The sequence below is a fragment of the Photinus pyralis genome, unplaced genomic scaffold (assembly GCF_008802855.1).
Source record: "Photinus pyralis isolate 1611_PpyrPB1 unplaced genomic scaffold, Ppyr1.3 Ppyr1.4_LG4, whole genome shotgun sequence".
NCBI classification, from domain to species: domain Eukaryota; kingdom Metazoa; phylum Arthropoda; class Insecta; order Coleoptera; family Lampyridae; genus Photinus; species Photinus pyralis.
In genome coordinates this window covers 26109217-26134851 of record NW_022170511.1, presented here as the reverse complement: position 1 = coordinate 26134851, position 25635 = coordinate 26109217, and the positions used below count along the sequence as shown (strand labels likewise).

The following is a 25635-nucleotide window of genomic DNA, read 5'->3' as shown; positions in this document are numbered from 1 at the left end:
TTTTGAGGCTTTATGTTTTGTGTTAAATGCGGTCTATATTGTAATGTGTCGGGTTATTGTGGTGTTACGCAATACATTAAACGAGACATTCTCGAAAATATCTAGTTTCCAGGTCGTGATCACGCTTCACGTGATTGGAATTAATTCGTTACAACCTGCACCTGCACGCTTCGGCTGTTCAATTTTATTTCCTTTTATTTGTTCCACTTCTTCGCAACATTTGAAAGCCAGAAATAATTTCTAAAAGCAGTGAATCGTGGGGTGTGCTTATGCTAAACGTAGTTTTAAATCGAGGTTCGTGAAAATTATATGAGATCAGTTCCACCCTTGGATAACTACAGCAGTTAAAGCTTTTAGTGGAAATTTTCAACTGTCAGCAATATATTTAGTTTTATTTCGTATTTACTCACGTACACTTTCTTTTCATTTCTAATTAAATTACATCTCGAAGATAGCAGATAACTACCGCTTTCTAATTGCAATTAATGTTTACAAAGTGGTGAGATGTCTAGTCTATGTTCCAAAGCAGCTACCCTTGAGTTATAGTTAAGTGGAAAGTTTTCCAACTTCACGTACCTATCATACTGGCGTTTATCTCGTTAGTTTCCAAAACCATTACAGACTACTTGTATGGGCTTGTTCGCAAGCTATTGACCTGATAGAGAAGTCTACAATAAATAAACATTAAATCAAACTATTGCCATTGTATAGACACTACAAGATTGAGTCCCAACAAAAGGCTTTTAGAACTGTTAGTAGGATGGTTTTTTGGTATCAGCACCTACAGTAATGTTGGGTCACTCTGTATGTCATTAATTTCATTTGTTTTGACGTTTAAATGTTGGCCGCTAATATAGAATGAAACCAATCTCGATCATATCATTTTAATTTTAAGTCATTGTTGATTCTTTTGGTAATGCTTATTTAATAATGGAACGTTTTGTTTAAATAATCGCCTTGTTTATTTTGTTTATTTTATCGTAAAGTTAAATTATGCTTTAAAAGATAGGGACATTTCAAAAATGATTTATAGAAATTTATCTCCGGTCGTTGCGATAAGGTTTATCGCTGCGTAAGCCAATTAGTTTGAAGACAAGCATGTGTTATCGTGTTATTTGGTTGTTTTGCCGTATTTGAGCGTAACAGTGCAAGATAGTCGCGAGTTGTAAAGTGGCACATGAAAGTTAGTTCAATGTTCTAGGAGATTTTAATTACGCCGATGCAAATTGCATCTCTTGCAAATGATAAGGTAACTTCCAGGGGCGTACCAATTGACAAATCATTTGCAAGCAGTTTTCTCAGTTGCAGCGGGTTGCTGGCATTCTTTTTTTTTAATTTTACTTTATAGCACATGCAAGCGGAACTTGCAGGTGCTTGGAAATTTGTACAATAACGATTTGTCACTTGGTACGCCTCTGGAAGTTTCCTTATCAATTGGAAAGAATGCAATTTCCATTTTCTTGTTGGTAAAATTACTGTAAAGGAGAATGTGCCAGCAACCCACTGTCTTTGATGTTTTGTTGTTTGGTAGTTTTTAAGTTAACATTTTCTTGGGGGCTAAATGGTATGATGAATTACCTAATTACATATTGACCTCTGGTAAGCATATATCAGTATTGCGAGAACAAGCTAAGTAACATAATTAAATTTTAATTACGTGATTTATTTATTAACAATTAATTAATAATGAATTTAGAACAGTCCACAAATAGTTTGATTTGCAGATGTTAGTTATTATTTATCACTTACTTCTAGTCAAATTGTTAACATGTTAAAATGTGGATTAGAACAAATGAGTACAAAATCATTGCTCATCAATTCAGTCTCGATGTTAGAACTCCTATCACACACTATTCAACCTTGCTTATATACATAGTAAACGGAAGTTTCTAGAGAATACTTGCGAAATACATCTCATAAAAAATACGTGGCATCCGCTTTTATCCCTTATCGCCGGGGACTAATCTTTTATCGACTTGATGGCGCCTCGATCGCGGCTGGATAATTCGCTACAATATTTAACTCATTTCCTATTTTTCCTTTAAAATATGTTCTGTTTTTGCTATATTTGTTGCATTGTAGAAGAGTTGTAAAAATGCGGCACTGTTAAAGGGAAAAAAGGCCGCCGTAGTCACAAGTTTGTAAACAAGTAAATAAGTTTGGACAATATAAACTTTTAGCATTCAAGATATAACAACTCAGCTGAACAACTACGAAGTTTTAATAACTTATAACGACTGACATGAATTTGTGGGTATGAATACTAATCATATATGCCTGTACTACGTTTGTGTATCAAGTTATAACAGTTTTAGAACTTATTTGATTTCAATTTACTTGTGCAGAGTGAACATAAAGAAAGGTGGCATGCTTAAACAACAAAACACACATTGTTCATAAGAATCGGTAGCCAATATTGAAGCGTCTGGCAAAAATGAACCTGGTTTTTGCGTAGCGACTACAGCTAATAGTTGAAGGTACATTATACGCTGAATTACAGTTAAACTATCTCTCTCTTGTACACTCTTTGTTCCACTACTCCTTTCTTTTTTCTCTCCCATCCCCCTCTTTTCAAGTTATTGCTTTCTTAATCCTCCTCTGTATCCCCCCTACCCTTTATTGTAAATGACTTCCTCTCACACACAAAAGTGAAAGTGTCTGAAGGATTTTTTTAAACTTGACTCGTAGCTTTCCAAAGAAAGAGAGACTCTGCCTCGTTATAGCAATGGAAATTAGCTTAAGGTGGCGTTTACATTGAAAAATTGAACATTTCTTTCCACAATAACTGCCTTTTGGGGCAAAATTGTTGGTTGCACAACAACATTAACAAAAGCTAAAGTGTAAAAAAACGGATGGTTTAATGTCTCCTGTGAAGAGAATAATGTTCAATAAATCACGCAATGGCCAACTTTCCTGGTAATAAAAGCTTACCTTGTCTGTAATTTGTACACCTGAAAATCAGACTTGGTTTATTGTATTTGAATTTGTTATTTCAATGTCTATTTCCCTTTTAGAGTTGTTTGTAATTGTGTATTATTTTCTTTTTCTCAAAGTTGATCGGTTTTTGTAAATTGTTCATATGGATTTGTGTATTTAATTGTGGACCGTGAAATTGCGTGTTGAGACATCTGGTCGGTTGTGATAAGAAGTATTGTAATCTTGAGGACGGAGATCATCTTATCGTGGAAGTAGTGTTCCTTAAAATACTGGAATGAACGTAGAAACGAGTTCGTCAGCTTCGAAATAAAGTGTGCAGAAGAAGTTAAGCGATTTTAATAAAAGGTTTAAGGTATCGTAAAGTCAAGTAGTTAAAGTTTATGGAAAGCTTTAAAATGGTTTGTTCCGCATTCAGAAAAAATTAGTACGACTGGGAGCTTAGTAAAGTTAGAAGTTTCTACCATTCGGGAGCCACCGAAAATTGTTTCATCTTATTTATCAAGCCAGTTCGATTCATCGAGTTCATTTTATTAAAGAAGTGAAGTTTCTTGGAGCTCTCAGCGAATGTGTTTGTGTCTTTGGTAAGTGCGCCTGAGTATCGTACTATTTTCACGATCCGATTATTCGGATTCTTAGGTAAAGAACTGTAATTTAGGTTTTCTTATTTGGAATTATCGAACGACCGCGCAAGGGGTATTATGTCCAAATCGGCTTTGTAATTGGGCGCAAGCCTGTTGAGGGCCCAGAACAAGAGAGTAAATAATAAATAAATAAATAAGTGAGGTTTGCTTTCTTTTAGGGATTTTGTTTTAATTGTTTCATGTGCTTCGGCATGCATTTCTGTCCCTGTCCACCAATTAATTGTGTGTTTATTCGAATTTTTTGTGCCACCTGGATAGAGTCTTCATGTCGGATTTTTTATTCGCGTGCAAGATTTATTTCAGGTGTTAATTAAAATTTGTGTAATAAATCCTTTAGAATTTTCGGAAGTTGAGCGAGTCTTTCAAATTGTAAAAAAATTAAGTCAACATTAGGATTTTTCTTCTGGCAGATCCAAATTCTTTATATTGCTAAATTTGAATTTTTATTAAGGTTAGTTTACAAAGACCGTGGCCACGAATTTAATTTAATTATTTTAAATTCCCTAGTGGAAATTTCGAATAAGAGAATTGGAATTGGATTTTTACGCCAATATATTCGAAATTTTATGTTCAGTTGGTGTTCAATTTTGCAATCAAGCAAGTTAGAAGACAGATTTTTAAGTCAAGTTTAAGGAAAATTGAATGTTAAAGTTCCCTTAGCAAAGCGGACGACCTAAAGCTTTTTAATAAAGTCCAATCCCCAAGTGACTGTTTAAATATTCAAGAGGACATTAACTCAGTAATTAAGTGGTGTATCAAAAATAAACTAAAACTAAATATCAATAAGTGTAAAGTCCTTACTTTTACTAGATCGAAGAATCCCTTACTTTTTGACTATAAGATGAATGGAAAGGTCTTACTACGAGTCACCTCCGTTAAGGACCTGGGCGTGTTTTTCAATACCAACCTTAACTTCAACTTACACATTGAATACCTAACAAATGAGTGTTACAAACTTCTTGGTTTCGTTATCAGAAATACACTCAATTTCACGAATATACAGACAATGCTAACCTTATATAATGCGTTTATTAGATCTAAGCTTGAGTATGCTGCATGTATCTGGTCTCCGCAAACTCTCAAATACTCAGACATGATCGAAAAAGTGCAGAAAAAGTTCATCCGAGTAATGTTTTTTAGGTCAACCCAAAATTATCCACATTTGATCTCTTACGGTACCCAGCTTAATTACTTAAATAGTACTTTCGGCTTAAATATAATGAGGTTAGAAACCCGACGGTACATTGCCTCCACAATTTTTGTCTTCAAAATTTTACACAATTTGTTATACTCTTCCGAATTACTTCAAGAAATTAAGTTTAAGGTACCATTTGTTAAGCTAAGGCAAAATAATACTATTTTTGTAGTTAACAACACAACTTCCCCACTTATTAAGATCTTGATCACTTTAAATAAGTTATCCTCAGTTAATGATATCGACTTTTTTCACGATCCCCTAAATTCAATAATAAATAAAATTAGATCTTAAGCCCTAATATTTGTTCAGAGCCCCAGTGCCATGTAATTGGAATTTTTATTCTGTATGGTTTCTGGTTAAATAAATAAATAAATAAAGCCTGAATTCAACCCCCTTCAACCCTGTTGCGCTAAATCGAAGCATCGAGGAGGAGGGGGGTAACGGCGGCTGTAAAACTTTATATCTTTATTACATTACATTAGAATAAAAGCGTATAACCAAATACCTTAATATACTAATAAATTGATATACTTACAAATATATTAAGGTATTATTCAGCTTAATTAAAGTAAAATTAAGAGGTCTTAAAAAATTTAAATTAAACACAGGCTGCAATCGTATACCAGTAGTACGTTTGAAATGTTATGTGAAATTTGAAATTAGTACAAATTCAGAGCTTCGCGCATTGTAAAACGGTTTTGCTGGAATATCAATCATTTTAACCTCGGGAGGTAAGAAGGCGGTGTAAGGGTAGCTATCTCGTTAAGGAAGCATTAGAAGAACGGCCCGATAAGCGGATAAGCTTACGGATGGTAGTTTGCATACAATTCCATATGATCAGAAAAACACATTTTCATTGCGGGTTCGAGCGAAACGTTTTATATCGCAAAGCCCATGTTTCTTTTGACATTTTTCAACCATTACTCTCCAAATGAAATTATTCCATTATCGCACAATTCGAAGTTTTGAATGTCAATTGGCTTTAGAGCTTACACGAACTTTTCTTAATTTAGTCGCAAAGTAGGTAGTCCACAACTAACTATTTTGGTACAAAAAAGGAAATTAGCAAAATTACATCGGTAAGCACTTTAATGAGCACAACTTTCAAACTTATTTTGTCATAACGTATTCACCAAACGAAAATGGCTTTTATTTTAGGGTAGCCAGCTCATATAGTCCCCATTATACAACTTCAAAAGATTTGAGAGTACTGAAAAGTTTTAATGCCTTTAAATTAAGTTATGCGGGCGAAAATTGACGTACAAAACGTAAATCTTTTGGTTAACGAAGTTATAACAGTAAACAATGTTAACTCTCTCGCTCATTCTTATAAATACTCCTTCCACCTAGGCATTATATTTTGCAATACACCGAAGTGCCATAAATTTGTCTACGTTTGTAGACTCGTGTATAACTGTTTTGTTGGATATATTTTGGTTTTGTTTGTTTTTCTAGGCGGCTAATGCTAACATACGTTTCCCTAATTTTTTCAGTGCTAAAACAACTTTCGCGTCTTATAAATCGCGTTGCGCAAATAATCGATTCGATTTTATTCAGTTCGGCGTGTCTTTATAGATTTCAATTATGGACTGTGGTTAGCATCAAAGGGAGAATGTCAACGTGGTGCACGATAAAAGGTGAGAACTCAATTAAAACTTTGTTAAACGCTTTTCGGATGTAATTTCCTTACGCGATCCGACAATCACAAAGAATGACATACTCAACAAGGGAAGCACATAAGAGGAACACCTCCGAAAGCTTGTTTACCTAATGGTTCAATTTAATAAAGCGGTTAACAGTCGATACGTAGGCAGCTTTTATACCAAGCTCCTCGCAGATGTTGTCGAATCAAGAAGATTTTGTGACACTCAACAAAGAGCAGTGCAAATTTAAGGTTAAGATTTGAATTGAAGTTTAACTTTAACCATTCTGCAACTTTTCTGGATACTTTTCCTAAATGTAGAATTTATTTAACTTTGAGAATTGAGAATAGATGTCTTAATGCGCAGACGATGAATTGAGAAAACACAAGGGACATCTTATCCGCGAAACTTCTTCCTCTTCAGTACCCTCTGTGAAGGTAAATGCAGAATATGTAATTTAAAGAATGAAATTTTCAGTTAGGTAGGGACAAAGGTACAAAACGTAAATGGCTGTGCCATAACAATTTTTCCTCAGCGCCACCATGGGAAAAAGAAAGGTTTTACTTAGCCCATCCTTCTTTCTTTCTTTATTTCAAACCCAAGCTACAACATATCGAATTATTAATATTATATTATTATATATCTATAATATTAATTTAAAAACGTTACGGTTACGGACACAACCATTTTGCCTCAAACCCACCAAGGAAAAGAGGAAGGTTCTTCCTCGCCTATCCTAATCGAGATGCATCCTTTTCCATTTTGATACCTAAGATAACAGATACAAATTAATTTAGTAAAAGGTGATGGTTCTGAGTAATAATTTGGTCTGATCAAATAGATTTTTTATAATTTCTCCACGTACACAAAGAAAAGACCCAATATTGATTTGGAAGAGTATTGACCAACTTCCAAAAATTCCAAAGGATTAACTACACAAACTCATTAACACCTGACACAATTGTTGGACACGAGAAGAAAATTCTGACATGAAAACTCTATCCGGGGCGCACAAAGGATTCGAATAAACATAGAATTGATTGACAATGGCAAAAATTTAGTAGAAAACACATGAAATGTAAACTTAAAATACAATTCCTGAAAGGAAAGCTTACAAAGCATGTTTAGACAAATTACTCCGCACGGAGGGAGTAGATAGTGAAAATAAGAAATCTTAAAATTACTGTTTTGCACACATTGTACACATATTCTTTGACATAAAAAAGCATAACCGGGCAGATGTGCGGGTGGTATCTAACTAGCCACATAGGACTTTCTGACGCAAGCTGATTTAAGATATTTGTCACAATAAAATCGTGATTACATGATTTAAAGTTACGGATTCGTATACGAGAATGAAATGGAATTTCGAAAACTAAGCATTCACTTGAAACTAAATTGTGTCTTTTGTTTGAGTTTTCATTTAATCGCTTTTATTGATGGGATTCATGTTATTAATGTCCTCAATAATTGGAAATTGTGTAACTGCCAATTATGTGCCTAACCAATCGAAAACAATTTTTTGTGGTTTTAGAGGAATTAATTTTTAATTTTAATGCAAGGGAGATTTCATGTTCTGTTCCTTACAATAAAAAAATTACAATTTTGATTTTTAAGACTAATGGTATAAAGCACATTGTACGACATACCGATTTTACATTGTTTGGTTCTTGTGTTTTTCCAGTTATATTTAGTTACATCGATTATTACCATGTCATTCTCTTATTTCTATGTTACTCAATTATGTTTAAGAACACTCAATTCAAATTAGTTAACTATGTCATGAGAATTACAAAATACAAGTATTATATACATATTACATATACCTAACAAGCGTAAACTATTATAAAAATAAGCATTAAAAATTATTATAAACCACATATTTTATCTTACAACGTAGGTAAAGTTTGAAAGGTTAATATCAAGGTGTGAGTTAGAGCAGATGCAATCTAAGTTACGACGCTTGTTTAAATCAGGGATTTATAATTATAGAACAATAGTACCTGAAGGGTTAATGTGAAATGTATGAAAATTTCGTGAGATAGGGACCAGAAAATCTAGTTGACTTAAAAAGTTTGAGGCAGTATGATTGAACTTCAAATTTACATACCGACATAGTTTTTCATGATCTATCGAAAGAAAATATTACCATGATTATTTCACTTCCGGTTTTACCAGAAATGGATAGCAACTTTCTTATTTTAAATACAGGAACCTGTATTTTTATTGCATTTTCGAAATCTACATGAAAATCTACATCGTTTGATACCACATTTTCCTATACCGACCATCAAAGGTTTTTAAGTGATTGAAGGTTTTCCAAATTTTTTTACGTTTGACTGTTTTCCTTTTGAGTCCTCTACCTGTGACTCCGTTGAGTTCAATTTTCAAAAAGTCTTTCAAAATCACCAATACGGACTTGCTGCTACATGAGAATGACTTAAATTTTGATCGCCCTTCTACAGGGTGGTCAATTTTACCAACTTCAAACGTAAAAAGTTGATTTTTGTAATGACACCTGCTTAATTATTTTGCAGTTTCAAGCTGACTGTTATGCATAATTTTGTTAGGAGGCCTTTAAGTAAATGCCGTTAGTAGATGCCAGTGTACCATTCTTGGAAACATTATCTGGGGAAAACCACTGGTTTCAACTTGACGGAGCGCCCATGGTACTTAAATGTCTTTGCCGAACATTTTTAAAGCCCGGTGGATTGGGCCCAGAGGCCCGTGGCATTGGTCTCTTAGATCTCCAGTTATCACGTCACTTCACTTTTATGTGTGGTGGGGGGTGTCATATATAAAAAACTATGTTTATTTCACACCAGTTAGTTTCTCGTGAAGAACTGGAATTTATGGTGGGAAGGGCTTTTGATGAAATCGATGCAGTAGGAATTCGAGAGGCGACTACCAACGGAGTTCATCAGAGTATGTTACTATTAATGATGGGAAATTACACGTTTTTTTAAGTGCGTAATATTACGTGTAAAATTACCAATTGTTTATGTTTTTTATGGTGTTTTATGTAATTTATGTAACTTACTATTTTTTTTTAAACCGTACCTACTTTTACAGTAAAATTACCAGTAATTTATGTTTTTTACGTAATGTACAAATATTTTTGTAAAATTACCTGTCATTTATGTTTTTTATGTTTTTTTTTAATGTCTGACTTTTGAGTCTACTTACCCTACAAACCTTCACTTCAACACCACCCAAGGCCGAAAGGAAAAAACCTTTTTAATTTTTTTTTAATATTCCATAAACCTTTTTGAATTTTGTGAGTGTTTGAAAACAAAAACACTTGTTAAATTATACAGTTCTTGATATCTAAATATCGAAACTGGTTTGCAATATAGGACCCAACTTATACAAGAAGTCGTATGTTTCAGAGCGCATATGAGTAAATGCAATGAAATTTTGAGGAGGCTGTATAGAGGGTAGATACTGATTTTTCGTAAAATTATTAGCATTCTTGTCCGCAAAGTCATTAATAATGCTTGCCAAATAAAATTAATTTCATTGACTGATCTGAATTCATTCAATACAAAGTTGAGTCTATCTCATTTTACACTCAAATACGCCTCAATAAAACTGAAATGACTATAAATGTTGTTTGCGTATTTCTGTTTGGAATCCACCCAATAAACGACTAGTATAGCTTGGAATTTCATAATTGCATATTGACAATAACACGACCTCGATCATGTCGATGTTAAAATAACTTCACTGATTTATTAACAAGCTTAACCGACAGAGCAAATTTCCCCAACACTCCTCAATGCATTTTTTACGGAAATACGCAACATTTTATAAATCAAATGCGGGCACAACATTTCAAAACAAAACCCGCCGTCTCTTTCAATTCTTATAATTGGATTCAACTTTAATAATAACCCTACTATTTCTAACCCAGTTTGTAAACCTCTAAGAGGGTTACGTAATAAAATTATTATTTTTGATACAGATTTATTTTTGGCGTACGACTAAATCAAACAAATTCAATTTGTAAATTTATGGAACGGCGCGGTCCTATATTTTAGAGCGCTATGAATTTTAATGGAATATTATAAAAACAGTAAGGCATGACTGATTTATTATTATAAAGTGTAAATTACGACATGAATAGAACATGATTTTGTTCTAAATTAGATACTTCACACCATATTCATATATCTGATAGGCCTTTTTAAGGCCCCTCGGGGTTAAACAACAAATTATTTTACAAAAGTACGGAAGCCTTACGAAACTATTTCATATAAAATGCGCTACATAAAGTAGCTTAATTTTAAAAGTTGCATCCTCTCATTCTGGGGGTTATGAAAAGTGCAGTTTCAAATATTGGGTAAAAATCATTTCTTGTGTTATTTGCATGCTTAAAATTTAAACAGTTTGGTTTGAATAATTATGGTAGGAATATGAATATGGTCATATCTCGAAGAATTTGTCACCCTTTTAAATCCTAAAAAAGCCCTAAACTAAAATCGATGAGAGTATAACGTTACCCCTGTGTTTCCAACTAGGTATATGAGTTTTATGGTTTTGAATAGAGTAATGTATCTTTCATAATCTTGACTGATTCAATTTTATTGTGCACTTTAAGTTAACCTCTCATTTAATAACAGGAAGGATACTTCATACAATGTATACACATTTTTTTACTGAAGACATGCAAGGAAAGGTAAACAACTTGCTTTATATCAGTTTTGTTTCCGTCAATTTTTTCCTTTGTTGACAGATGATTCACAGATACAAAGTATCAGTGAAGCGGAAGACGCTTGCTCTTAGGAAGGATATTCGTTTCTTGTGAAACGACGAATGCAACAATAAATCACTGTTTTTATAGAGTATGCAAAGAGATTAATTTTATTTCATTTTTGACGTGTCCTTATATAGTTGTACTATTAAAAAGTCAACTTGTTGGTTTATTAATGCTTGTTTAGTTGGTTTCACAGTTTAGATAAATTTATAGCTACTGTATTTACTACCGACATGTGCATTTAAAGTTACCTACCTTCAATGATTAATGTGTAAATAATTTTCGACGTAACCACTTGAGTGCTGTTGAAGTAAAGCGGGAATATTGCCAAAAAAAAATTGCTAATACCCCACTTCTGAAAGTAAATTCAAATAATTATTTCGCTTTTACATTTTTACATCATGAACAATTTGTAAATCAAGTGGTGGGTTCGTTTGTAATTAGCTGTCCCCTGTGGATACAATTGTAACAGACAAAAAGTGTACGACCAATAGAGAAACAGGCGAAGTTTATGAGAAGGAAAATGCTGTCCCTGATTATCACGCCGTATACCTTACACACCCTCGCATGTTCCACCTCTGAACATTTCGTCATTTCGTGACATTATATAAACCCTCAAAACTAGCAACTTATAAGTGTTTTCAACACTAAAAAACTATGGAGTTCGTACTGAGTAAACACCTAGAAAGCCTCGTTTCATCTGAAGATGGAAATATAACCTCTGCAGCTACGATAGAGGAACTAATTCCACAGCCACCTGGAGAGAATTTAATATTTGAGCAGTTATTTGAGACGATTTTGAACCAAGTCCTAAATACATCCCGTTGTAGGGCTCGCAATGGTATTGTGTTTTGATACCTACAAAGATAAGTCAACACTGCGGAATCCCGAAATAGAAGTTCATATCCAGGAACACTTTTCAAGAATATTAAAGGTTTAAACAAAATCACAAAATGGACACGTTGTCTACAGGGTGGTGACAGTAAAAATAAATTCTTGTCCTTCCTGACAGCTCGCGTTTCTAATGACACAGATGTGGTGTTGGTTTTAACCCTGCTATGTGCAATGGCAAATGGTCTAAATAATTTTAATCAAAACAACCTTTAAATTTAGAATTGTAATTATTTTCTTAGTAGGAGTCCGGGCTTCTTTCACAATAAAATATCTCATTGACTTTAAACTAATAATTTGAGAGACTCAGTAACCTCGATCAACTTTCAAGAAATAACTACACAAGTTTTCACTAATACGTGACAGGAATAGAAAAGTCTGACATGACAACTCTATCTGGGTCGCACTTTGGGTTCTATTAAACACACAGTTAATTAATTGACAAAGACAAACATTTCTTCTTTAAAACATAAAGCATTCATGCCACGCACGCAGTCGTTCGACAGACAATAAAATTAAAAAATGGTGGTTATGAAATAGTCCAATCAATCAGGTCGTAACTAATTTGCGATATTCAGGCGCACTAAAACTGACACACAAACGATGAACGCACCAGGAGCATCACTTCTGTTGAAGTTTAGTGGATTTCGAGAACCGACACGTTTTGAAACATTTCCCTCGAACTTTTACTACTTCACTTGACGATGTATGAACTTATATTCGGATTACTTGACTCATTTTGCACACTTTATTACAATACTTGGGAATTAAGTTTTCTCAAACCGAGGCTGGCTGCTCGAAAAATGTATGTACACGCTCTCTCGCAAAAAAACAAGGAAATACCGTCTTTGCGTTGTCTCCAGTATTTAAGGAAACGCCACTTCAACCATGAAACAGTTCTTAATGAATTTTCATATAAATCTCCAATTACAATTAGAACCGGCAAATGCCGGCGCAATGCGCCAAACGTCTCCACATGAAACGCGTAATTCTTCGTAACGCCTGCATCTCCTTAGTAGCGAAAGAACGCGTGCGTTAATTAAATTTGGCCCGACAATAAAACAAAAAAACGTTATATAAAACACGCAAATTTGACCAGATGTATCTTACTTCTAACACAAATTTTTAAAAGGAGAAACAAATACGGAAATAAAAATTCAAGTGAAATAATCGCTCTTTGTGTTTATTCGTAGATAACCCGCCAGATTTGTAAATGAAATTCTTTCACATGCATAGTGGTCCATTATTACTGATGGCACTAAGGTGAAAATAACGTCTGCACGACGTTTACACAACAATATATCACCTAACATCAAAAAAGAGAACAACTCTGTATAAAATGCGGAACTAGTCGCCTAATTAGATTAATTAATTAACCTCTTTGTTTTATCACGATGAGTTTTAATATCAGTTTATTTAATTGCGGTTTGATTTTCAAAACAGTTCTCCGACTCGAAAATGTTCCTTCGCGTAATTTTTATCGCTTGTAAATAAAAGGTCTTGGTACGAATCATATCAGGCTGCTTAGAAGTTCGCTCTGATCCTTGAAATCGAATCGCGAGGATCTTTCTTAGACCCTAGCTAAAAATGCCGACAGCGAAATAATTGTTTCACACACCGTGGTGGATCCTGAAGTTAACACGGAACCCTTTTGTAATGACGCGAAATAAACCGACAATAATATAAATTAGCGTACCTAAATTGACACTGGACCGCACTTGTACCTTCTATAAGAGTGTAATTTCGTGTAACTAGCGTAGTACATGACCGCTCGCGATAACCACCTCTTTCACTATTTGAATCTCGACAATAAGTTTCTTGTTATCGTTTGTGATCGCCAGACATACTCTAGTTTACGTTCGCTCTGAAGCGGCATACGTATAAATTTAGAAAAACACAAATTTAAAAGAAACACTTTTTGAAAACAGTTGGTTTTATCAAAAAAGTAGTTATAAAAAAATTTGCAACACACCTACAGAGCTTTCATTTAAAAAAAAGAATAATGAAATCGGATCAACCCCTGGATTAACCGTTCCAGAGACATATAAAACGCCCTCTTGGATTGGCCGCCATTTCTAGAGCTATCAGTTTGAGATGGCAATGGCAATGATGGAATCAAAAAAAGAGAAAAAAAATAATGACCTATTGTAACATTTAAAAAATTAAAGATGGCGGTGGCAATCAAAACCCAAGAGTAAAAAAAATTAACTTAAAAAAATGTGAAATAATTTCAAATGTACGCGTTCTAATTTTCATGTCTATATCTCAAACGGTTTGGGGGTGAGAGCTTTAATTCCATCTTTAATAGTGACCCTGTGTGGGCCTAACCGAGGGTCTAACTATGGTCAATTGATCGTTTCTGCGTCGCCAACCCACGAAATCATATCCTTGTTTCTATTGTCTGTTTATGAATGATGTAATGATAGTGAACTATTGATAATTATTGTATAAACCCACCATTATATTTGGCTAGACAGGTATGACGCAAAGAAGGAAAATGCACCGAAATTATGTGAATTTTAGGCGATACTTTTGTATCCGTAAAAACGTTCGATTGACATCATTCTCCAGAGAATCGTACCCTAAAGTTAAAAAAAAAGTTAAAACAAGCAATAGAACAGGATAAGGAAGACTAAATCAAACTGAATGTACCTATAAAAAGTAGAAAATGTGTAATTTTTACTAAAGAATGAGAAATGCGGAGTTTTCCTGAACTCGACGTTCTCCAAAAGTTTATATGCAAATTAATCGCGTAATCTTGTTGCAGAAAGTGCGGGCGAGGATGAAGAAGAGGAGCGTCGGGGGTCGGTGCCTCGCGGGCTACCCGGAGGCACCGACACTTACATTGATATGCCTCGAAGTGATTTGCCTTCCACAAACACCAACCTTTTAGAGAAGCCAATGGTTGACAAAAAAGTTAAGGTGAGTGTCAACAACGTTTAGTTTAGTTTATAGGCAAAGAGTAATGGTTACTCTTTGGTTTAGGAACCGTACGAATACAGCCTGTATAAAGTACTAATCAATATTAATGTTCCATTATCTAATCCAATTTGATTACGAAACGATTTTTCATGTCAGACCTCTCACGAGATGAAAAATGTTTCATAATTCAATTTCTTATTAAAGAAGTAAAGGCTTCATAACGTTTGTTGGGGCTGTCGCGATCTGTGCATCATGTCGGTATCAAAAGTTTGTGCTTTGTGCTTTCATGAGTTGATTGTGTGAGTAATTTTCGTATCATTTTGATAAGCGCAAATTCGAGGGTAGTAAAATTGCGAGCGGAATCGGATAATGAACCGATACCGTGTCTTGTAAATGAACGACAGTGGCGAAACAAAGTACATACCTAGAGGTATGGTATATATAGAAATCCAATTTTAACAAAAACATTTGCATGTGATCGAGATCCGTACTTGACAGCTGTTTTGTTTTTTTACTTTTACTGAATTTTCATTTCTCTGTTGCTTTTCGATTTACAGAAATACGCAAATTAATCTCCCATCAAATAAAAAAATGGAATTGAGTACGCATTTTGAAAAAGGATTCTTGAGTAGAGGTTAAATCAGAACGCATTATTAGTGCCTTTTTTTGCACCGAAAAAAAACTTGTCTCAGATCGTCCCGGAAACAAATTTTACTTATAGAACGTGGCCTGTAGAATCCATAATTTCAAACAGTTCCAAGATTGAGCTACTAGTTCAAAAGTTACAGCCCTTTGAATTTTCTTTCGAAATTGGTTTCTAGAAAAAGTACGAATTGTTTTGGATTCTACGCACCAAAATTAACAAGAAAAAGTGTTTTCCCGAGAAATTTTGGTGTAGTCGATTTTTGGTAAAAAAGGAACTATGCGAAGTATTCGAATACTTCTCAAAGTATTCACATACCTTGCGAAGTATTCGAATACTTAATGCACTAATGACATGAATAATCTATTCCCCACCTTCCATTTTCTATGACATACTCAAATTCGTTCTGAACGTGAAAACTCGAAAACTTGAAAATGTCACCGCAGACATATAAGAAGCTGAAGAGGTGGGCGTTTGGTGGCATTTTAAAATTAATCATCCATTGGAGTTTAAGTGGTAGCTCATCAGTCAAACCCTTAATCGCCACTCACCCGTCTTCACAAGAAGTTAATGACTTTACTCGACGTGCTTTTTGTGTTCCACACTTCGTTTGTGGCTGATACAATGAACATATGCTTTGAGGAACCACAGTCAATTTAAAAAGGATTTTTTTAACTAACTACGTGAAAAGTGAATAAACTATTTCATTATTACAGAGACATTCCATACACGGCATGATGGAGGAAGAAAATGTGATACGACCCCACCAAGAAATGGCACAACTATCCTTAGATGAGAAAAAGTTCCTGCTAGCGGTAGAACGCGGTGATGTTGCCTCAACTAGACGGTATGTATCTATCTCCCTTATTTTTTCCCCCTCGTAAATGACGTTCACAGCTCAATATGAATGTGAACATGACGTGTCGTAATAGAAACAAGTTGGAAATTGATCTCCTTGTATTTCATAGAGAAAGTATCTAACATCAATCTATCACATCAAGATTCACTAGAAAAAGGTGGCCAGTTATAAATCAAAATAATTATAACAATTAGTAGTGTCCAAATTGGATTCTTAGGGCATTAAAGCTGAAAATGCCATGTGGTAGATGTTGCACTATGTACACCATATCATTTTGTACATATTCCCATTTGTTGACGTTATTCACGCCACATATTGTTGGAAATTCATTAAATTTGATTGATTTGAAGTACATACACGTTTATTGAGTGACCCCATTATCTGTCATTCTCGCATCAAGTTTTCTGGGAACACTTTATATCCTTAGCTTGTTTGTTGTCTTTTGTGTTACTCTTGCAGCGATAAATCAGTATGGAGGGGTATGTAATTATTCGTATTTATCTAAACGGACGGGCGCCACGTATAAAACTGAATAAATACGCGCGAGCAGGGGAAAATCCCGTTCCAAAGTCACGGAGAACGACGCGACGCTTTAAACTTATTTTTCACTTGAAGCACCTCGAATAAATTATAGGTGATCCGTTTTCGTCAGTCCTTGCTATAAGTTTTAACTAAAAGGTCGCGGTTCCGACAAACTTCCGAAAGAAGTTCTTTGCCGAATTAATTTCAAACAACCATTATTCAATGAAACCCTAACCAAATGCCTACTGAAAAACAAATTTATTTGGGCTCTGAGAGCAAGAAGTTTTAATGAACTTTACTTATCTAAATAATCTCAATGAGTTTTTCATAACGAATAATAAACCTTTTTCGTTTTCCTTTCGTTTATTGCAATGTGTTTGGTAATTACGTTATTACGTTTTGGTTGGGCGTGGAAAAACTCGGAACTTCCATCCCACGTGCTTAATTAAAATGTTGAAGTAAGTTGGATGAAGTTAGATGTTTCGACGAAATGTAATCATCTAGCTGAATGGAAAGTAATTATTAAGAAAAAGTTTACCTTACAATGAAATGTTAAATTTACATATTCTGAGGGAATAATTAATTTATACCTAGAGTGAGGGTATTGGAGTTAAAAATAGCAACGGAAAGGTGCTCTTTTCAGAGGAGGAATTCCCCTGGTGGGACAACCTCAACCAAAATAGCGATTGAATCTACCGATGTGGACGTCCAGCGCATCGCTCCTGCCATCCTCCCTTCACCAGCTCTTACGCCGCTTCCGGCACAGTCATTCAAGACACCAGCCCCCAATCGACCAACACCGCCCCCACCGAAAGGCCAGCAGACGAAGAGACGGAAAAGGACTACCGACTCCACCGACACGTCTGACATGGGCACTCGTAATGAGACCACCACCAGCATCCGTACATTGCCTCCCCAACACCCCCAATTGCCGCAACCTAGCTGGCGGCAACAGGAAGCAACGCAGAAAAGGACGAGATTCGGAGCTGGTCAACATAGTCGTCGTAGGAAATGGAGCCCGCATCATCGCCGATAGCCCGGACGAGTTCCGCGTGATTCAGGGTTACTTGCGGAAGAACCAGATGGAATTCCACACGTACGCGCTGCTATCGGAGAGAGAGCTGAAGGTCGTAATCCGGGTACTAGCAACCTGCCGGGCGCGTCCAAGATATACGAGATCACGGAAATGCTCGACCTCTGTCGCCTGAAGGTAGAAGCTTTCCGCACCAGCCGCTAAGTACCTCAGTGTTTCGTGTGCCAAATATTCGGTCACTCTAGCGTCAACTGCGGATTTGCACCCCGATGCGTTCGTTGCGCCAAAAATCAGCTGGCCTCAAACTGCAAGAGAAGTCAAGAGGAAAGGGCCACTTGTGCAAACTGTTCTGGATTCTGGATGTTGTGAGATGAACCTTAGGACTATGGAAGGGAAGGCGGCTCTAATCGTAGCCATGTCCGGCCAGGATTCCCCCAACAACTGTGAGGTTGTCCGTATGGGAACCATCCTCTCTTCTGAGGCTAGCTGAGATGAAAAGGATCGCGAGATACCGAGAAGGTGGATTCTGTAGAGCTACAGAAATCCTTCCATGCCTGACGCCTTCTAATGTCCTTCTTGTATAGCCTTAGGTTTGCCTTATAGGCTCTCCAGTCGGCTGCAACTTTGCTCTTCCTTGCCTTATTAAACAGTTTGCCCAATTGGAGCGCCCTGCACCACCAAGGATGGTTATAGGGCGTCTTGGCAGTTCTCAGAGGACACGCCTGTTCAAATGACTCCACAATAGAGTTGGTAAGGAGATCTACTTCGCCCTGTATGTCGGCAGGATCAGAGAGACGTCCCCCGGAGGGGTGCTCTCTAAGTTTTTCTCCAAGGAGATGTTTGTAAAGGGGAATATCCGTTACCTTGGTGTTGCGATAGCACTTTTGGACGGTTCCTTTGCAGTCAATTTCAAATAAAATTAATCTATGATCTGACATAGCCGCTTCAGAAGTGACTTGCCACTTTGCCAGTTCTTTATATGATCAGAGATACTCGATGATGCCAGACTGACCTGTCTGCAGTTCACAGAATCCGGGCGATTATCCAGCACACACACGGGGCTAGTCACTGCTTGCGGTTTTCGGAGATTTGCACACCGCAATAGCGAGAACAAGGTAACCCACCACCACCCTGCATCCCAACGGATTACGTACAAAGACAGTACAACTCAAACACATCCTCAGAACCACAACGTAGACTCGCGTCAGGGAGTACGAGGTCGACGTCCGGGATTGGAGCTCCGATCATCTTCCCACATCATCATGAAGGCGTCCGTAACCATACTCCCGATCACACGGAAGGTCACCAACTGGAAGAAATTTAACGAACATCTCCAGATGGGCCTACCATCCGGAGACCAGGACATCCGCACCACTGCAGACCTAGATGAAAAGGTGCAGATCCTGGCGACCAAACTTTAACAGTCCTTAGGCGCGGCCACCAAACGATTCAATTCCCTCCGTATCTCAATGACGAGATTAGAGAGAAAAGGAGACTTGTTCGGAGATGCCAACTCATCCGAGATCCTGATATAAAGAGGCAGGTCAATGCCAAACAAGTCGCCCTAAAAATTGCCATTCGGGACTTCAATAACAAATCCTGGAACGAGCACGTCGAGGAAACCATAACCCGGTGCGGAAACGTCTTCCAAATCGGTCGTGCTCTTGCCTTCAGGAAACCGCCGGCGTATGCCCTGAAAGCCCCAACGGTCATCGCTACGACGCAAGGGAAAAGACAGAGCTCCTCACTGGAACCCTTTGAGTGATCTTCACCCCGTACCCTGTCCAAGACGAAGAGCACAATCGACAAGTGGAAGAAGAGCGTTCTCGAAAAGTACCAGAGCCGACGGCATATCCCGAGCGCTGCAGAACATCACACGCCCAACCCTCCCCTACATCACGACACATTTTAAGGCCGCGATAGCGTTAGGGGATTGTGATAATCTACCGAAGCCCGGAAAAGCTCTAGCCGAACCCCTGAAGCCATATCTCCCCTACAAGCCTGGGGAAGGTTTGGAAAGTACTGCGGCGAAACTGCAACCAAAACATTAGCCCTGAACAGTTCGGTTTCGCAGGAACATTCGACATCCGCTTGGTAGACACAACGAATACTAGTCTCATAAAAAGGGGTTGAAATCCGGGTGCTTTGGAGAAGAGTATCGGAAACTGTCTGCGCGGAGAATCTGCGTAAACCAAACATGCCCCAACGTCAACACGAATCGAGCTCATTATTTCCAAATACAACAATAAGGACCAACGCTACGTTGGACAAGCCGTTGTTGGTTAGTATCGAAGACCCAGGTTTCAATATTGACAACGACGGCCGCGGAGTTAAGGATGAACGGAAGAAAGACTCATCTGCAACGCGTAAGAAAAGGCCAATAGGAATACAATTGTCAAACGCACTAAAAATGGACCTGTCACAAACGCCGCGATAGCGTTAGGGGATTGTGATAATGGTACCGAAGCCCGGAAAACCTCTAGCCGAACCCGAGAGCTATCGACCCATATCTCTCCTACCAGCCCTGGGGAAGGTGTTTGGAAGAGTCCTGTTGGCGAAACTGGAACCAAACATAAGCCGTGAACAGTTCGGGTTTCGCAGAGAACATTCGACAACGTTACAAATCATCTGCTTGGTAGACACCGTTGCCGTTGTCACAGTGGCTGCGTCGTTTGAAAACGAATTTGGCAAAGTATGGACGGCAGACCTGCTAGTTAAGATGCATCGCACTCAAAACATACCCACCTCGTTCACCAGGCGACTTCTCCACTGCTACATTTCGAATCGAACCTTCCGGGTCAGAATAGATCAGCTGTCGGAAGAAACACCTGCCGCTGCGGGATTGCCATAAGAAGGCATATCGCCAGCGTTATTCAACATACACGTAAACGACATTCCACAAGCCCCCAACACAATGTCCTCGTCTACTCGAGGTCAATATTTCCGGATACAACAATAAGAAGAGTACAGGCGGTAATAGACCAAACGCTACGTTGGACAAGCCGTTGGCGAACTAAACAGAGTACAAATCGACCAGCGACTAACAAAAATAATTAGCTGCCAATTCGGATTCCGGCTTCATAAACGAAACTTCTTCAATCTTTAATCTCACATTGAACGAAACCTTTCGATGCTGGCTGTGGATTCAAATGAATGGCCGTAATTCAACGATGGAACTAGCAAGAACCCCCGGTTTTTCTGTTGACGTCTTATTTAAGGCGAATCCCTTCTTCCGATAATAAAAATTACGACAACCAATCATACACAGTTGACAACAAAGAGAGAAACAAAACTATCCCCTCAACGCACGATATTATGCCAACAAAAATAGAGGTCGATTATTTTTCTAAATCAATTTATCAGACATTAAGAGATAAATCCAAACTTAAATTCTAGGAAAAATAAAATTTGATCTTTCTTAAACTACACAGAAAAAGGCGATAAATCACATCTACGTGTAAACATTTACATTTAATAACAGATAAAGACCCAAAAATTCCCAGAACTTTTCCACGTTTAAATAAAATGTAAATAAAAACAACCTTGACCGCTTTCTCGTATAACATAATAATCTCCCTGCCGTTACATAGACCAACAACAGGTAATAAAATTTAATTAGGAATATTAATTATACAAAAAGGAACCTTAATTAGGATTTTCGAAAATTTCATCTTGCGGGACGAAATAAACACAGTAATACATACCTCAGAGTGTTGCGATAAGATTTCTGTTTATAATAACAAATAGTTAATGCATTAACCGCAATTATGCAAACATAGTTTAAACATTGAACCCCCACATCCATTCATTTTTTACATTTCGCAAATCAACCAATAAATCAGAAGGGTTTTCCTAATAGGTACATACTTTTATCATTTAAACAAATCAAAAACTAAATATTCTCAAAAATAATTGCAAGAATTACTGAACAACCTGTTCCAGAAACTTCTCTGCTAAAAGATCTTAAGGCACTAAGACTGATTACAAACCCAAAAGTAATTTGTGTAAAGTGGCATATTTGTTAGAGTATTTTAAACTAAAGCCAAACCGTTTCTAAACATCAAATCCAGTTCCATACATTGTGATCATTTACAAACAACGCTCCCAAATGCAAAGATACGCGGAGGTATGCAAAATTATTGCTACAATGTAGATATATAAAATTACATCACAAAGTGAGGAATTTATAGATTTTATAGACATATTTTAGTTTCCCCCTAAATTTTATGGGAAGTTTGTCTATAGTTTTACATAATCGCATGTTGGCTCCAAGAGAGAAATTGGGTGGAAAAGAAAACATCGATAACCGATCCATTCTTTCAAAGTAGTCGACCTAAAAATGTATACCTTGTCCTCGTCGCCAAGATACAACTCTCATCGAGGACAATAATGCATTATTTACCCTTTGTGTTATTTGTTTCCTTCTCGAATTTTCTTGGATTATTCTAACATCATCTTTAAGTGTACATATGATACGTATCTACCATATGCATTTAGACGATTCCGTGAATTAGGATTGGGAAAACTCATCAAATATAAACAAGCATCAATCGATTGAAACAACTCGTGCTTATCTTGACATGCATATTGTGCAATGTTGTCTTAGTTACAGCATTCAGTTTGGCTCTATTTATTTTCGTAAAAAAAAAGGAAACTGTGCAGATTACTCCGTAAATAAATTATTGCCTGGAATTATTAAAGTCATTGGAATTTATGGGATATTTCCCCGTTCCCAAAATAATCCCTCTAACAATTAAAGTTTCTAATTTACGACACCACTCGAAACGTTTTTATCAAATCATAATAAATTAATGGCGTTATAAACTTTTAATTTCAGGATGCTTCAGCGCGCTCAAGAAACAGACTACATTAATATTAACTGTGTAGATCCATTAGGCAGAAGCGCTCTACTTATGGCAATAGATAACGAAAATTTAGAAATGGTGGAACTTCTTATAGAGCACAAAGTCGAGACGAAGGACGCCCTGCTGCACGCCATATCCGAAGAGTTCGTCGAAGCCGTTGAGGTTTTATTAGATCACGAAGAGACTATTCATAAGCCCGAGGAACCGCACGTAAGTACCTATATTGCGGAATATTTTAAAATGCAGCTCTAGGTTTGTATAATGAAAAAAAATACCTTTCAAAGGAGGACAGCGCGTAGCTTTATAAGTTTTGCAAAATGAATTCTACGGCTACAAAGAGAATTGCAAATTGCGGACCACGCATACATAAAAAGGTTGTTCAAGTAATATTTTATACAAGGTTGGGTGAAGGGATTTGAAAAAAATCGATTTGATTCGGAAGGATCAATTTGTAATCGTCATTTTTGTTAATGTGTGGCATTATATGAGTTATAAAAATGCCAGAGAGTATTATGTGAAATCATCATTGCACTCTCGAATAAATGCTGAAGACTAGCCTTGTCTGACCATGCTTTTATCAGATGCTACTGTTAATATTTCCAGGAAATTTGTCTACAATGAATAAAATCTGCGATTCGTTGGTTGATACGAACGGTCTATGTGTTATGTGTCCATCTGTTCAGTTCGTGCAGTGAGGTACATACGAGGGCGAATTGAAAAGTAAGGGTCATGCCATTTACGAACGCGAGTTGCTAAGCGAAATTTAACAACAGCTCTGCATTCCTAGGTTTCCCCACCACAGTGTAGAATCATGTGCGAGATGTTTGGACGCTCACTCACTGCGTAGCAGTCGATTAGGAGGGAGCTCCCTTTTAGCTCGGCCGCCAACTGCGCCCAGTTATTCGATTTTTGAATTCAAAATGGTTTCTCCGATAGACATTCATCACCAGTTAGTGGAATTGTGCCGGGAGTTTTCTGAGGGCCAGGAAAACGTCAACGATAAGTAGCGGTCGCGGCTCGAATTGACAAGGTGGTACGCAATAACTGGAGAATAGCCCTTCATGTGATAAGGGAAGGTATTAATGAAGAGTGTGGTTACTTCTCCGTGCAGAATACTGTATCAGAGGTCCCTCAAAGTGTCCCCTAGGTGGGCCCCTAAGTAGTTCACCGATGAACACAAAAGAAAGCACACGGAAGATGCCACAGAATTTCTCGGCCGCTATGAGGAAGAGGGCGAAGAGTTTCTGGATTCGATTGTGACTGGAGACGAAATTTGGGCATCATTGCACCCTGCAAACGAAGGATCAATCGAAACTAGACTTCACCAAGTCCAAAAAGATCAAGACACAGAGGTAATCGGGACAGGAAAGGGGTTCTGTTGGAAAGCTACTGCGAGACTCTCAAGAAAGTTCGGCGAGCCATCCAAAACAAAAAAAGGGGTAGGCTCACCAAAGGAGTGTGTTTGCACCATGACAATGCGCGTCCACATGTGCCACATAAATCGACTACCCTACTCAAAGGATTCGGATATCATCGACCACGCTTCGAACAGCCCAGACGTTGCCCCCACGACTACCACATGTATCCCGCTCTCAAAAAACACCTTGGGGGACAGATATTCCTTACTTTTCAATACGTCCTCGTATTATGACTTCCTGTCCCTCCTCTTCGAGAGTACATCCCGCGATGTTGCCAAGTAGTCCGTCTGTTTCCATTGTACACTTGATCAATGGACCCAGATTATATCAGTGGTGAATGTTTTCCGACCATTATAACAAAGAAATGATGCGAGAGAGGTGTTCAACAGGTTCGATATTGGTCATGCAGGAGTAACAGTCTCGTATCAGAAATTTAAAAAAATACACCCGTTGACGGTGGCACAATAAAACAAGTTTGGTTTCTGTCAATTAGATTTTACACTGACCTCTTTTTGATTTGATACAATATTATACAAGGTGCCCCAAATTTGAGATGACTATTTTTTGAAATGGCAGCACTAATTTTTTATGACTTAATGAGTATATCAAGTTACACATGTGTGCGAAATTTCAAATTTGTACGAGTATTCTTGTCTAATTTGTCGACTGTGAAAAACAGTCAACACAACAGTGGAATGACTAATATCTACTTCCCCCCTCAAACGCGCCGAATGCGATTACCATTCTGGTAAGAGGTTATAATGGTACATCAATGATAAACCAATACCTTTTGGCATTCCACTTTTGTTAAATATTTTCTCAGCGACAAGAAATCAAAATTTGAAATTTGGCACACATATTGTGTAACTTGATTTACTATTTAAGAATAGGCATAAAAAATTAGGGTTGCTATTTAAAAAAAAATAGTCATCTCAAATTTGGGGCTCCCTGTATAAAATTACATTACATCAAAAGGAGCGCAGTTTAAAATACTGCTGTGTGCAATGGCAAAATATGACTAAACCATCCAACATTTGTCCAGTTAGCTCAAATAAATAAAGGCACTCACCAAAACAATTAACATGAATCCCTTAAAATCCTATTTCCTTTGGAATTATGGATTTTTGATCAATTTACCATGAACTAAATGAAAAAAAAACAGATAACGAACGACATCACAAACTCCGCTGCAGCCCCCATGGATCTTATCTTCATCCCATATTTTTTTTCTCGTGTTTTTCCATTCTACTCCCTATAGCTTCTATTAATAAATCATACATTCATTTTCTTATTCAATTCCGCATTTT

The 25635-nt window shown here is 37.0% G+C and overlaps 1 protein-coding gene across 2 annotated transcripts in view; it reads left to right on the top strand.

Moving 5' to 3' along the window:
- The window catches only part of LOC116169370 (transient receptor potential-gamma protein), a 433246-nt gene that overhangs the window by 83282 nt on the left and 324329 nt on the right, over positions 1-25635 (top strand). Inside the window, exons 1-4 of one of the 2 annotated variants that reach the window (XM_031485445.1) lie at positions 6260-6413; positions 14834-14988; positions 16348-16478; positions 22883-23120. In XM_031485445.1, coding sequence (XP_031341305.1) covers positions 6389-6413; positions 14834-14988; positions 16348-16478; positions 22883-23120 — 549 coding nt within the window. In that variant the 5' untranslated portion in view covers positions 6260-6388. Of the gene's footprint in view, positions 1-6259; positions 6414-14833; positions 14989-16347; positions 16479-22882; positions 23121-25635 lie in introns of those variants that run through there. The other variant, XM_031485447.1, reaches the window with a different exon arrangement.